The sequence below is a fragment of the Rhinopithecus roxellana genome, chromosome 6, assembly GCF_007565055.1.
Source record: "Rhinopithecus roxellana isolate Shanxi Qingling chromosome 6, ASM756505v1, whole genome shotgun sequence".
Classification (NCBI taxonomy): Eukaryota; Metazoa; Chordata; class Mammalia; order Primates; family Cercopithecidae; genus Rhinopithecus; species Rhinopithecus roxellana.
This window is the reverse complement of record NC_044554.1, coordinates 57,605,625-57,621,716: the sequence shown is the minus strand read 5'-3', so window position 1 is coordinate 57,621,716 and position 16,092 is coordinate 57,605,625. Positions and strand designations below refer to the sequence as shown.

The 16,092-nt window shown below is 39.2% G+C and overlaps 1 protein-coding gene across 2 annotated transcripts in view; it reads left to right on the top strand.

The window, feature by feature from the left end:
- Positions 1–16,092, top strand: part of NUP205 (nucleoporin 205) — a 91,423-nt gene that overhangs the window by 14,692 nt on the left and 60,639 nt on the right. For both annotated transcript variants that reach the window (XM_010374637.2, XM_030932773.1), the window contains exons 4-10: positions 1,340–1,484; positions 2,048–2,207; positions 2,890–3,118; positions 4,164–4,328; positions 10,576–10,751; positions 13,311–13,427; positions 13,589–13,726. In XM_010374637.2, coding sequence (XP_010372939.2) covers positions 1,340–1,484; positions 2,048–2,207; positions 2,890–3,118; positions 4,164–4,328; positions 10,576–10,751; positions 13,311–13,427; positions 13,589–13,726 — 1,130 coding nt within the window. The remainder of the gene's footprint in view (positions 1–1,339; positions 1,485–2,047; positions 2,208–2,889; positions 3,119–4,163; positions 4,329–10,575; positions 10,752–13,310; positions 13,428–13,588; positions 13,727–16,092) is intronic.

Below are 16,092 nucleotides of genomic sequence, written 5' to 3'. Positions count from 1 at the left end.
CCTAAGACTGCATTAACAGAAGTATGATATTGAGAATGAGGGGGATGTTCACTAGACATGCTTGAGTTTTGAGTTTAACTCAGAACTTCCATTTAACAAACATTTCTTCTATATCTACCATGTGCCAGGCATGGTGTTAATTATATCACTCCAGTGATATAAAGATGAATAAAATCTCAACTAATGTAAATAAACTCATATTCTAATAATTGAGAATGATGTGGAAACTAATGATTTTGACACAATTAAGTACATTAATGCAGTTTTGTGCAAGATTTAGAGATGGTCCAGAGAGAAGGTATTAGATGGACCTTGATTATACAGAGAAGTCTTAACAACATCATGAAGTTTAAGGTAGATATTGCAAAATGAGTAAGCATACATCAGGTGGAATAGGTGGTTATTTGGGAGGATGAAGGGCATCCTGGCAGAAGAAATTGCCTGTGCAAGAGGGTGAAGCAAGGTGATGAATTTGGGGAACAGAAAGGAGTAGAGTGGAGGAGTAATTGCAGTAAGGGGGAAAGAAAGCTATAGGAAATGAAATGGAAACTATAGGCAAAGTACTCTTAAAAAAAGTGAAACTTAGCTGGGGGTGGTGGCTCACGTCTGTAATCCCAGCGCTTTGGGAGGCCAAGGCAGGTGGATCACAAGTTCAGGAGTTCAAGACCAGAGTGACCAACATGGTGAAACCCCATCTCTACTAAAAATACAAAAAATAGCCAGGAGCGATGGCAAGTGCCTATAATCCTAACTACGCAGGAGGCTAAGGCAGGAGAATTGCTTGAACCTGGGCAGTAGAGGTTGCAGTGAGATCGCGCCACTGTACTCCAGCCTGGGTGACAGAGTGAAACTCCGTCTCAAAAAAAAAAGTAGAACTCATTTAAAGGAGAGCAGTTAAAATGGTGAATGAACTTGAATTATAAAAAGGTTATTTATTCTGAGAAGATTCTGAGGGAAGAAACTTAGAAATATTTGAAAGATTCCACATGAGATAGTAAAATGGGCATTGAATAAAATTAAATTCAGTGGACAACAGTGAGACCAAAAGATTCTCACCCAGTGTGTAGAAAATCACAGGTGAGTGTGAGAGTTAGAAATTGAGAGTATGGAAAATGGTGAATTCCATATTCCTGCTGGTGTTTACGGATAAGTTGGATGGCCCTAGAATATGTTGAGCAAGAAGTTGGACAGTAGATGGATGTTTGTAGTAGAGGACCCCACGGCCCCTTAAGCCCTGAGTGACTGATTCTTTGAACTGAACGTTGTTAAATTGATTTTTGTCTCTTCCTAAACACATATGTGTTTATTAATAATATTATTTCTCAACTTCCTTTTTTAGGAGAGCACCAACAGCCGCATTTTCCTGGCCTTACCAGAGGATTAGTAGCTGTTCTTTTGTACTGGGATGGAAAGCGATGCATTGCGAATTCCTTGAAAGCGTTGATACAGTCTAGACGGGGAAAGACATGGACCCTAGAACTCAGGTCTTTTTACTTCTTGGGGTTTCAGGGGTTAATTTGAAATTACTTGAAGAATGACAATATTTCCCTTTGAGCAGTATGTAACAAGCTGAGTAGTATACTCTCTCATTCTGCCAAGAAAGATAAAACAATTTAAATCTGTTTTATTGTGTTTATAAATAAAAAATAATTTGGACCCAGATGCAGTGGCCCTAATTATTTTTGGATTACAAAGTGCTGAGATTACAGATTACGGTCTACAGATTACAGATTACAAGGATCACTTAAGCTCAGGAGTTTTAGATCAGCCTGGGCAACATGATGAAATCTCATCTCTACAAAAAATAGAAAAATTAGCTGGGCATGGTGGCATGCACCTGCAGTTCCAGCTACTTGGAACACTGAGGTGGGAGAATGACCTGAGCCTGGGAGGTCAAGGCTGCAGTGAGCGGTGATCACGCCACTGCACTCCAGCCTGGGTGACAGAGCAAGGCTCTGTCTCAAAAAAAAGAGCGTTTGCTATATCTATTATGAAGAAGCATGAGCAATATTGTTTAACATAGTTTATTGATTTCTTTTCATTACAGTCCAGAGCTGGCTTCCATGACAACACGCTTTACAGATGAGCTGATGGAGCAAGGATTGACTTACAAAGTTCTTACCCTGGTGTCACAGATTGATGTCAATAATGAGTTTGAGAAACTACAGCGAGAGAGAGGTTTGGGCAGTGAAAAACATCGCAAAGAGGCAAGGGTTCAATGAAATCAATTCATGAGTTGTCTGTCAAATCTCAGAGGCAGAAACATGACAATTAGAATATTCATGTTTTCAAGATGAGTTATGTAGCCAACACCATGTGTGATTGCCAGTTTTCTTTTTTTTTTTGCTTTTATTATTTTTCTTTGACCCAAAATTGTATATATGTATAGGGTACAGTGTGGTATTTTGATACATATGTGTGATATGTAATAATCAAATGAACGTAATTAGCATATCCATCACCTCAAACGTTTATTATTTCTTTGTGTTGGGAACATTCAAAATTCACTGTACTACTGTTTGACAATACAGTATACAATAAATTATTGTTAATTATAGTCAGCTCATAATGTATATTAAAGTTTGTAGTCAGCTGTGTCCATAAAATTGACCTGCAGTTGTTTCAGCTTCTGTATAGTCATTTATGTGCCATTCTAGCTCTTTTTATGAAGTGAACAAGAAATTGGTCATCCCAATTTCTTAAGGAACTTAAGAATAAGGAATAACAATAGGGTTTGTTCAGAATTCCAGAGGTGACATCTTAGGATCACTTGTGGATTTAGATAGGTTTTTTTTTAAGCCTTTGTAAAAGGTAGTTTGTACTTTGGTTAATAAGACCAGGCTTCACTGTAATTTATTTATGCTGATAGTCATATGTTTTTATTTCTAGGTTTCTGATCTCATTAAGGAGTGCAGGCAGTCTCTTGCAGAAAGCCTTTTTGCCTGGGCTTGCCAGTCACCTTTAGGCAAAGAAGACACTCTCCTCCTTATTGGACATTTGGAAAGAGTGACAGTTGAGGCCAATGGCTCACTGGACGCAGTGAATCTGGCTCTTCTTATGGCGCTTCTGTACTGTTTTGATACCAGTTTTATAGAGCAAAGCACAGAGGAACGAGATGGTATTGAGTTTTATACATTTTCCTACATTAAAGTCAGATTTAAAATGGTGGGGATAACATTTAAAAAGGATGATATTCTAGCTACTAAAATAGAATGCTCTGTTGCCTGTGTGTGCAATCCGTTCATATTTGAATATTTATATATAAGATCACATTTAAAAAACAACTGCAGTCCTGTTAATTATTTCTGTTTTTTGGGGGAATTTGGAATGGAAAGTATTAAAGCATATATTATACATGTTCATGATTGCACATGCCTAATTTACTTAATTGCTTGTTTCGTTACCATTTATTTACATTTTCAAACTTTTTATTAAAACATTCTGAGAGACAGTGACTTTCATTTCAGTAATGTTATCTTTGACCTGTGTTTTCTATGAAGTAAATAAAATTTTTATGATCTTTAGATAGCATGATTAATATTCTAGAATTTATGTGCAGAAAAAAATGAGTGTCTTTAACTTTTTTCTAGTTTATTTGTAGTACACTTATGAAAATAACTGAAGGCCGGGCACGGTTGCTCAAGCCTGTAATCCTAGCACTTTGGGAGGCCGAGACGGGCGGATCACAAGGTCAGGAGATCGAGACCATCCTGGCTAACACGGTGAAACCCCGTCTCTACTAAAAAAAAAAAATACAAAAAACTAGCCGGGCGAGGTGGCGGGCGCCTGTAGTCCCAGCTACTCGGGAGGCTGAGGCAGGAGAATGGCGTGAACCCGGGAGGCGGAGCTTGCAGTGAGCTGAGATCCGGCCACTGCACTCCAGCCTGGGCGACAGAGCAAGACTCCGTCTCAAAAAAAAAAAAAAAGAAAATAACTGAAAATAGTGAAATTAAAATTTAGGATTATTGTCATTTTATTTTTTTGTTTTTAGTATGTGTACAATCAACAGTAGTGTACCTTTTGGTTTATAGAAATTAATGTTAATTAGTCATTATTCTTCTGTGAGAATGCTTAGATTTTCTGACTTTCGGACATTAGTCTTATGTATCAGAAGTGAGAATTTATCTGGTGTTTGGTAAAGTGGTCTATTTTTGTGTTTTCAGATATGATTCATCAACTTCCACTGTTGACAGAAAAACAGTACATTGCAACAATTCACTCTCGTCTTCAGGACTCTCAGCTTTGGAAACTGCCTGGGCTCCAAGCCACTGTTAGACTTGCCTGGGCACTGGCATTGAGGGGAATATCCCAGCTACCTGATGTGACAGGTGAATTGATTGTAGGTAATTTTGTTATGAGAAACAGCATGTTAGCACTTAATGAAGTTTTTGGAAGGAGTCTTATCCTTGACATACATAAGCACAAGCGTAGGAAGATATCCAGAGTTGTATTAAATGAAACTTTTTAGTGTAGTAGTGAAATACAGACTTTTTTCTCCTTGTTTCTCAAAAATATTATATGAAATACTATTTCCCATTCTTGGAGCCAGTGACAATGCTCTTTTACCTTCAGGGTATGAGTTTAAAATTTGGAATGACAGTGTCACCTTAAATGTTTTTTTTTTTTTTTTGAGATGGAGTTTCACTCTTGTTGCCCAGGCTGGAGTCCAGTAGCACAATCTCGGCTCACCGCAACCTCCACCTCCTGGGTTCAAGTGATTCTCCTGCCTCAGCCTCCCAAGTAGCTGGGATTACAGGCATGCATCACCACACCGGCTAATTTTGTATTTTTAGTAGAAATGGGGTTTCTCCATGTTGGTCAGGCTGGTTTCGAACTCCCGACCTCATGTGATCTGCCTGCTTTGGCCTCCCAAAATGCTGGGATTACAAGGCATGAGCCACCCCACCCGGCCTTAAATGTTTTCTAAAATTAAAATTTACTATTCCTTTTATTTTTATACATTTTCCTTCTTCATTTGTTCACAGACTAATTTTTCACATTGTGTCAAATTAAAAACAATTTTTTTTTCCATACAATATATTGAAAAGGAGATATTTGGATCAATCAAGAATAGATATGGAATCCTGACTTTCCTTTTTAGTGGCCCAGGCTGGAGTACAAGTGGCTCAATCCCGGCTCACTGCAACCTCCACCTACTGAGTTCAAGTGATTCTCCTACCTCAGTTTCCTGAGTAACTGGGCGACAGGCACATGCCACCACGCCCGGCTAATCTTATGTTTTTTGGTAGAAACAGGGTTTCACTATGTTGACCAGACTGGTCTCGCACTCCTGAGCTCAGGTGATCTACCTGCTTTGGCCTCCCATAGTGTTGGATTTACAGGCATGAGCCACCGTGCCTGACCAGAATACTGACTTTTAACAACCTATTAACTAACTGTAGCATATATTATTCGGCTATTTACATTTACATTATTTAATTGTCATATTAGTAGGGGTTTATTCTAACAGAGTGAGGACCGTACATGGAACTTGAAGCTCAAAGAATTGTCGTTGTCTGTATCTTTTTATGGTAAATCTGGAAAGGCTTTATTCAAGTTTACAGTTTATGTCAGTTTTCTAATCCTAAAGTACCAACAGATTCTAGTATCTTATCAATTATATAATTCCAGAACATTTTGTTTTCACTAGTGTCGTGCTATTCCCAAGGTGTTTGCAGAAAGCTTTTTTTGTGTTAGGAGTCTTTCCTTGGCCACTTAATTTCTGTCTATCAATTTATATATCTAAATGTTGATAGCTAATTAGACTTTTACATTCCTGTACAAATTCTGTTTCTCACCTATGCATACCCTCTTCATTTATAAATCTTACTTCACTACTTTTCTGACATAAAGTTACCCTTTAACCTTTTAAGTGGCTATGTGATAGTTAATATCTTTTTTTAAATTTTATTTTGGAGATGGAATCTCTGTTGCCCAGACTGGAGTGCAGTGGCATGATCTCAGCTCACTGCAACCTCTGCCTCCCAGGTTCAAGTAATTCTCCTGCCTCAGCCTCCCAAGTAGCTGGGACTATAGGCTCACACTGCCACGCCCAGCTAATATTTTGTATTTTAGTAGAGATGGGGTTTCACTGTGTTGCACAGGCTGGTCTCTAACTCCTGAGCTCAGGCAGTCTGCCCGCCTTGCCTCCCAAAGTGCTGGAATTACAGGCACGAGGCACCATGCCCAGCTGTGATAGTTAATATCTTATATTAGCTATATAATATAGTTACACATAGATAGTTATAATATTATGTAATATAGTCACAATCTTATGCTATAATTTCCCATACCATTGCACTAGTTTTGAAAGGTTTGATAGAATATGCTATAGTTTGCTGCAGAATAATAGTTAAAATAGGTTAGGAATCATAGCCCAAGTTTCAAGTCCCAGATCTTTGGCTACTTAATCTCTTTGATTTTATATGCTCATACCCTTTTATAAGCTTTAATAGTTAGGGGTATTATAGTTAGAACTTTTAAACTATAAAATTTTTTCTTTTAATTTGCATTTTAAAAATTGTTAGAAAAATTGAATAGCTTGTGTTATTTTGCAGAATGGTCACTTCTTGAAATAATCTGGACAAGTTTTAACTCAGATCTCCAATTTGAAAAATTGTTTTCTATTCTCTTCATAGATTTCTGAAACTTTTATCAAATGTGTTTATTATATTATTTTATAAAAGGCATGAAGCCAGTTGCAGTGCCTCATGCCTCTAATCCCAGCATTTTGGGAGGCTGAGGTGGGAGGATTGCTTGAGCCCAGGAGTTCATGACAAACCTGGGCAATATGGTGAGACCTCATCTCTACAAAAAAATTAGAAATTAACCCAGCGTGGTGACATGCACTTGGCTGTAGTCCCAGCTACTCAGGAGGCTGAGGCGGGAGAATCACTCAAGCCCAGGAGACAGACACTGCAGTAAGCTGAAATTGCTCCACTGCACTCCAGCCCGGGTTACAGAGTGAGATCACATCTCAAAAAAAATTTAAAAAACAAGCATCGGCTGGGTGTGGTGACTCATTCCTGTAATCCCAGCACTTTGGGAGGCTGAGGCGGGCAGATCACTTGAGGTCAGGAGTTCAAGACCAGCCTGGCCAATGTGGTAAAACCCCGTCTCCACTAAAAACACAAAAAATTAGCCGAGCATGGTGGCGTGTGCCTGCAATCCCAGCTACCTGGGAGATTGAGGCAGGAGAATTGCTTAAACCCAGGGGGCAGAGGTTTCGGTGAGCTGAGATCGTGCCACTGCACTTTAGCCTGGGCAACAGAGTGAAACTCTGTTTCAAGAAAACCTAAAAACAAAAACCAAGCATCTCTGTAATTTCACTGAGCTTTACGGAATTTTAGCATAATGTTTTTAGGCATTGAAACTCAATTTATATTAATTCATTAATGATGCCTTATTACCTAGATGGTCTTCAAGAAGTAATTTCTGGCGAGTGTAGTGGCTCATACCTGTAATCCCAGTGCTTTGGGAGGCTGAGGTAGTCGAATCACTTGAGGTCAGGAGTTCAAGACCAGCCTGGCCAACAGGGCGAAACCTCATCTCTGCCAAAGATACAAAAATTAGCTGGATATGGTGGCACATGCTCGTAATCCTACCTTCTCAGGAGGCTGAGGCGGGAGGATTGCCGAAACTGGGAGGCAGAGGTTGCAGTGAGCCAAGATCGCACCACTGCACTCCAGCCTAGGCAGCAGAGTAAGACTGTTTCAAAAAAAATAAAGGACGTAATCTTTGAGTTGACGCTCTTTTAATTCCAGTGTTTTTGAATTAAAGTAAAGGTTTGAAAGAATTTATTGTTATTAAAAATATTTAATAGTAATTTTAGTAATCGTTATTATTAGTCATACTAAAGAATTAAGAAAATATTTTACTCTTAAGGATTTTGTATAATATGGGTAGATATGCAGGTTTTTGTTTGTTGTTTGCGATAGGGTCTTACCCTGCTGCCCAGGCTGGAGTGCAGTGATGCGACCATGGCTCACTGGCCTCAACCGCCAGGGCTCATGTGATCCTTCCACTACAGCCTCCCAAGTAGGTGGGACCACAGCTAATTCTTTGATTTTTTTGTAGAGATGAGGTCTCACTGTGTTGCCCAGGGTGGTCTTGAACTCCTGGGCTCAAGCAGTCCTCCTGTCTTGGCTTCCCAAAGTGTTGGGTACAGGCATGAGCCACCACACCTGGCTGATATGCAGACTTTATTTAAAAATACAAAACAAAACATTAAAAAAACAGGCCAGGCGCCCTCGGTGGCTCACGCCTGTAATCCCAGCACTTTGGGAGGCCGAGGCAGGCAGATCACAAGGTCAAGAGATTGAGACCATCCTGGCCAACGTGGTAAAACTCTGTCTCTACTAAAAATACAAAAAATTAGCCAGGCGTGGTGGCGCGTGCCTGTAGTCCCAGCTACTCGGGAGGCTGAGGCAGGAAAATCACTTGAACCTGGGAGGTGGAGGCTGCAGTGAGTCGAGATCGCACCACTGCACTCCAGCCTCTGTGACAGAGCGAAACTCCTTCTAAAAAATAATAATAATAAATAAATAAATAACTACAAATCGTATGTTTTCCTCTGTTTGAGACTGTCTTGGCTTTTATCTGTTCTGGCCCTTTTCAAAGCAATGAAAAGGTACTTTCAGTAGCAGACTATGTATTTGGTCTGTATGACAGTCAAACAGAATAAGCTGTGTAGTAGTCTTTTTCAAAGCCAGATTGCCACACAATTACCTAGCAATTTTATATTAAAAATTTTTTTTTTTTGAGACAGTCTCGCTTTGTCTCCCAGGATGGAGTGCAGTGGCCGGATCTCAGCTCACTGCAAGCTCCGTCTCCCGGGTTTATGCCATTCTCCTGCCTCAGCCTCCCGAGTAGCTGGGACTACAGACGCCCACCACCTCGCCCGGCTAGTTTTTTTGTATTTTTTAGTAGAGACGGGGTTTCACCATGTTAGCCAGGATGGTCTCGATCTCCTGACCTCATGATCCGCCTGTCTCGGCCTTCCAAAGTGCTGGGATTACAGGCTTGAGCCACCGCGCCCGGCCTATATTTAAAATTTAAAAGCAGTAATCAGCAATATGTTTCTTGATGGACGGATACACCGTAACCTATGACATACTCTTAATAGAAAGTTGAGTGTAAGAGTAAGTCACTCTAGATCAAGCCACTGCACCCAGCTGAGGAATTAGTTTTAAAGATATGATAATGGCCAGGTGCAGTGGCTCACGCCTGTAATCCCAGCAGTTTGGGAGGATCACTTGAGGTCAGGAGTTCAAGACCAGCCTGGTCAACATGGTGAAACCCTGTCTCTACTAAAAATACAAAAATTAGCCAGGCATGTTGGTGCATGCCTATAATCCCAGCTACTTGGGTGGCTGAGGCCTGAGAATTGCTTGAACTGGGAGGGAGAGGTTGCAGTGAGCTGAGATTGCACCACTGCACTCCAGCCTGCATGACAGAGCGAGACACTGTCTCAAAAAATAAAATAAAATAAAGGTATGATAATGGTGTTGTATGTATGTAGTGAATTTTTTGCTTTTGCTTTCTTTTTTTTTTTTTTTTTTTTTTTGAGGTGGAGTTTTGCTCTTGTTGCCTAGGCTGGGGTGCAGTGATGGTGTGATTTTGGCTTACTGCAGCCTCTGCCTCCTGGGTTCAAGTAATTCTCCTGCCTCCGCCTCTGAGTAGCTGGGATTACAGGCATACGCCACCACGCCTGGCTAATTTTTTGTATTTTTAGTAGAGATGAGGTTTCTCCATGTTCATCAGGCTGGTCTTGAACTCCCGACCTCAGGTGATCCGCCCACCTCAGCCTCCCAAAGTGCTGGGATTACAGGCGTGAGCCACCCCTCCCAGCCTTGTTTCTTAAGTATATTTTTGAGTTGTACACTGCAAATACTGACTGGTAAAATGTTAAATTTTCTGGAATTTGCTTTAGTGAGATATGTGTGGGTGGAGAGGGGGAAGATATAGATGAGGTAAGATTGTCCGTAAATTGATAGTATTGAAACAAGTGATGGGTATGTGGAGGTTTATTATACTTATTTTTAGATATGTATTGGATATTTTCCAAATAAAATATAAAAAAATTAGTTAGACAAGTTTATATTCAAGTTAAAATTTAGTTTTTAAATTTCAGCTACTTGCTTACCAAATTAGTATACTTACTAACCTATTCATGTTCAGGTTTTGGTCTTGGATTGAAGACTTTTCAGATGACCCATGAGATTTCATTGGGATTAAAGCTTTAACATCATTTTAATATGTGAATGTTTGGATAATAGCTCCCTGACTATATCAGTGTTGCATCACACATCTCTAAAATAATTTTCATTAGTTATGTTATTATTTCGAAGAGTATGTATTTTTCTAATACACATTCAGAGTATATTGTTATTTGGGGTTTATGAGTTCTTTAGGGTTTATGAGTCAATTACAGTTATATATAGTCTCATTTTGTGCATAGCACATGCTAGAAGGCTGGGAAGATGTCTGAACCATCAGCAGAGTATTATGAGATATAATTACAATCTGGGTTAATGACTTTTCCTCCATGTACTGTGTTTTAAAATCTATTTCTAGCTCTGGCAGAATTCACAGAGGCAGATGAAGCAATGGCAGAACTCGCAATTGCTGACAACGTTTTCCTGTTCCTCACGGAATCTGTAGTGGTATCAGAATACTTTTATCAGGAAGAATTTTATATTCGCAGAGTCCATAATCTCATCACAGATTTCCTTGCACTTATGCCAATGAAGGTAAGTGTAATAATGTAGGATAAGTAAATAGTAGAAGAATTTTATAAAATAATTTAAAACTGATTAACTAGCTTTATGTTTTGGAAACTAATAAAAATTTTTAATACAGACTAAAATTTGCCAGTAGTTGTATTACATCTTGTGAATCAGTTTGTGACTCATGAAATAAGTCATGAGTCTCTACAAGGTATGAGAACATACCTTGTAGAATTTCAGTTGTACTAAATTTGTTGAGGTTTGTTTTATGGCTCAGAATATGGCCTATCTTGGTAAATGTTCTATGTACACCTTAAAGGAAGACATATTTTGCTGCTGTTCTATGGAAATACGTCCTCTTAACTGGGGATAAGTCAGTAGAAAGAAATAATTTGACACTGTGAATGGTTTATAAATGAGGAAGTAATTGGTAAATGAGAATGCTTCTGTGGGTAGAAAATTACTAACCCCATGCTACCCTAAGGATTAGTGCCAAGATTGCTTTATTTAATATTTTTATACATGATTTGGAAGAGGCACAGTGGAAAATTTGCATTTTATAGATAATTGTTTAGGTTTTTCTTTTTTGAGACGGAGTCTTGCTCTATTGTGCCCAGACTAGAGTGCAGTGGTGTGATCTTGGCTCACTGCAATCTCCTCCTCCTGGGTAAGTGATTCTCCTGCCACAGTCTCCCAAGTAGCTGGGTTTACAGGTACCCGCCACCACGCCCAGCTACTTTTTTGTATTTTTATTAGAGATGGGGTTTTACAGTATTGACCAGGCTGGTCTTAACCTCTCAACCTCAGGTGATCTGCCCAGTTCGGCCTCCCAAAATGCTGGGATTACAGGTGTGAGCCACCACACCTGGCCCAATTGTTTAGATTCTGAATTGCGCTGTATAAAAGGGCTTAAGCATGGATACAGGTAAAATAATAAGGCTACTTTTGAGTAGATGGCTTGAGCTGTAACTCTCATCTGAAAAGCAATTCTTAGAGCCATTTCAAACAGTTCCTTATAGTATATGGTCTGTGTGCTGTTTTGTGCCAAAGAAGCCATCAAATGTTGGTGGGAAGTAAATGATGGAGAAAAACATCTTTTTTGTGTTTATATTATAAAACCACCTACTTCAAATGTATATTTTTTAAAAGCACCCTAAAAGGTCTATACTTGTAATATATTGTGCAGTTTCAATACCGTATCTCCTGAAAAGTATAAATTGATTATCATAAATTTGCCCTTAAGATTCTTGTTTTCTTTTTATTTTTATAGGATCTATAGTGATTTTTCTTTTTAATTCCTAAAATTGGTAATTTGTGTCTTCTCCCCCGGTTCTTAATTAACCCTGCTGGGAGTTTATTGATCTTACTGATCTTTCCAGTGAGTTAGCTTTTGGCTTCATTGATTTTCTTATCTTTTGCTTCACCATTACTGATTTTTGCTCTTATGTTTATTATTCTCTTCCCTTTGCCTTGGTTTAATTTGCTCCTTTAATTTTGTTTTTTAAGATAGAAGTTTAGATTATTGATTTTAAATCTTTCTTTTTTCTAACATAAGCATTTAATAATGCTGTACATTTACCTCCAATCACTACTTTAGCTATGCCACACAAATTTTGATATGTTGTGGTTTGTTTTTTTGTTCAGTTTAATATGTTTTCTAATTTTCCTTGAGACTCCTTTGATTGATGGGTTATTTAGAAGTGTGTTGTTTAATTTCCAAATTGTTTGGAGACTTTTTCAGATCTCTGTCACAGATTTCTAGTTTAATTCCATTGTGCTCAGAGAACATACCTTGTAGAATTTCAGTTGTATTAAATTTGTTTAGGTTTGTTTTATGGCTCAGAATATGGCCTATCTTGGTAAATATTCTATGTACACCTGAAAGGAACACGTATTTTGCTGCTGTTCGGTGGAATGTTGTATAAGTGTCAATTAAGTCAAGTTGGTTTGCTGTTTTTCAAGTTTTCCATATCTTTACTGATTTTCTGTGTACTTGTTCTATTGAATATTGAGAGAGGAGTGTTAGTATTTCCAACAATAATTGTGAATTTGTCTAGCTATGTTTGTTTTATTTTTTAACAGAATTTGTTTCTTATTTTTGTTGGCATTTAGTTCATATAAATGTTGTGAAGCAGTGACTCTCAACTGAGGTATAATGTTCTTCAGAGTGTGTTTGGGAAATGAGTGGAGCCAGTTTTGCTTGTTATGATGACTCTGGTGTTGTTATTGATAGTTGGTAGATAGTTCCAGGGTTGCTAAATGTCCTGGAATATTCAGGATAATCCAACCCAGTGAAGAAATGTTGTGCCCATATGTCAGTAATGTCCCCATCGAGAAACACTACAGTTCAGTTCAACTTTTCTGTAGTGAAAAATGCATTGAAGTTTTAAGATACTATAAATTGTGGATGGTAATATTGCAAATAAGATTCCTGGCATGTTTCTTCATGTCACCTAAAGTGGAATAGATATTTAAACAATATATTTCTTGTATGTGATCACTTTAAGACAGTTGCCTGATTTCATTGTTATTAGCATGTACAATACATTTACATATTAAAACTATATCTAATAAATTTAATAGGTGAAACAGCTGAGGAATCGGGCAGATGAAGATGCTCGAATGATTCACATGAGTATGCAGATGGGTAATGAACCCCCCATTTCACTTAGAAGGGACCTGGAACACTTAATGCTATTGGTAAGCCATTCTATTAGAAAGCTTGTCCTCTTTCCCTCCTTTCATTATTTTTTCCCCTAACTTTGGAAAATTTCAGGTCTAATACTTTAAATGTCCTTTTTTATTGAAAGTAATTTTTGAGTCGTAGACGTTTCCCTACAGTCTTTGCTTACTCTTTGCAGATTGGCGAACTATATAAAAAGAACCCTTTTCATCTGGAGCTTGCTCTAGAATATTGGTGTCCCACAGAGCCTCTTCAGACTCCAACTATCATGGGTTCTTATCTAGGGGTAGCTCATCAGCGGCCCCCTCAACGCCAGGTAAGACTAGGTTTTCCTCATTTATACTCTGGTACTGTGATAGAGAGTCTTGAAAACATGAATGATGTTACATCCTGATTTTATTGCTGTTAACACAAATGATCACTAGTGTAACCTTTAGAGATTTACCCTTTTTAAAATTTATGTATTTATTTATTTATTTTGAGACAGAGTGTCACTCTGTCACCTAGGCTGGAGTGCAGTGACGCAATCTCAGCTCACTTTAGCTTTGACCTCCCAGGTGGAAGTGATCCTCCTGCCTCAGCCCCCAGAGTAGTTGGGACTACAGGCATATACCACCACACCCGGCTAATTTTTGTATCTTTTGTAGAGATGGGGTTTCGCCATGATACCCAGGCTGGTTTGTAACTCCTGAGCTCAAGTGATCCATCTGCCTCGGCCTCCCAAAGTGCTGGATTTACAGGCATGAGCTACTGTGCCCAGCCTACTTTTCTCTTTTATAAAAGAAAATTTGAAACTCCTAAAATTTAAGTTCTGTTGATTTTGAAGTTAATGTAGTCAGTCCTTTATTGGATACTAGATATATGTTGAATTATTAGAGGCAGAAAGGCATCCAGTCTCTTTATTGTTTATTTATTTTTAAAAGACAGAGTCTTGCTATGATGACCAGGCTGGTGTATAACTCCTGGCTTCAGTCAGCCCTCCCAAAGCAATGGGATTACAGGCATGAGCCACTGTGCTCCGCTTGAATTTTATTAGTATTTTAGTTCTCCATAGGCATGACAATCTTTTCAAGTTTGGGGGGATAGGAGAGGTATAAGTATTAAAGGAGAAGTCTTAAACGTTTTAATTGATGGCCAAATGCCTATGAGTCTGTAGATAATACAGGCTAAAGTTCATTCTGTATTAACTTAAGTATGATGTACAGAGGCAAATAAAATGAATTGCTATGCAGTAGCTCACACCTGCAGTCCCAGTGCTTTGGGAAGCTGAGGTGGGAGGATCGCTTGAAGCCAAAATTTAAGACCTGCCTGGGCAACATAATGAGAACCCATCTCTACAAAAACACTAGCTCAGTGTGGTGTCATGAGCCTGTAGTTCTAGCTGCTCAGGTTGAGGCAAGAGCCCTGGGGTTTGAGGTTACAATGAGATATGGTTACACTACTGCGCTCCAGCCTAGGCAACAGAGTGAGACCCTGTCTCTTTAAAAAAAAAAAAAAAAGTGTTGGAGGGAGATTGCCATGTAAGTGTTCATTTTGGGGGATTTCTGTTCTAGAAGCTTTTATGCCATGTATTTTTTATTTTTTCTGGACTACAGATCAGATGCCTTTTTTTGTTTGTTTGTTTTGAGATGGCGTTTCGCTCTTTTTGTCCAGGCTGGAGTGCAATGACACAATCTTGGCTCACCGCAACCTCCTCTGCCTCCTGGATTCAAGCGATTCTCCTGCTTCAGCCTCCTGAGTAGCTGGGATTATAGGCATGCGTCACCATGCCAGGCTAATTTTGTATTTTTAGTAGAGATGGGGTTTCTCTATGTTGGTCAGGCTGGTCTCGAACTCCCTACCTTAGGTGATCCACCCGCCTCGGCCTCCCAAAGTACTGGGATTACAGGCATGAGCCACCGCGCCTGGCCCAGATGCCACTTTTTAAACTGTATTGTTTCACTGTTTTTCCCATTTAAAAAATATGTTTTGAGCTGGGCCCGGTGCTTCACACCTGTAATCCTTGAACTTTGGGAGGCCAAGGTAGGCAGATTGCTTGTGCTCAGGAGTTTTAGACTAGTCTGAGCAACACGGCCAAACCCTGTCTCTATAAAAAATATTCTAAAAAGTAGCCAGGCATTGTGGTGCGTGCCTATGGCCCCATCTGCACTGGAGGCTGAGGTGGGAGGATCATTTGGGCTGCAGTGAGCTGTGATTGTGCTACTACATTCCAGCCTGGATGACAAAGTAAGATCCTGTTTCAAAACAAAAAGAATGTTTTGGAGAAGGATTTATTAAAAAATTTTTGAAGTTTTTAAGAAAGCTTGCTGTTACGAAAAATTTGAAACGTGGAAGAGGGGATTATTATAAGCAATGCCACATATTTTAATTTCACATCTTAAGTGACCATCTTGTGATGTTTGCTTCATCTACTATATTATTATTATTTTTTATTTATTTATTTATTTTGAGACGGAGTCCCACTTTGTCGCCCAGGCTGGAGTGCAGTGGCGCGATCTTGGCTCACTGCAACCTCTGCCTTTGGGTTCAAGTGATTCTCCTGCTTCAGCCTCCCAAGTAGCTGGGACTACAGGTGCATGCCACCATGCCCAGCTAATTTTTGTATTTTAAGTAGAGATGGGGTTTCACCATGATGGCCAGGATAGTCTTGATTTCTTGACCTCGTGATCTGCCCACCTTGGC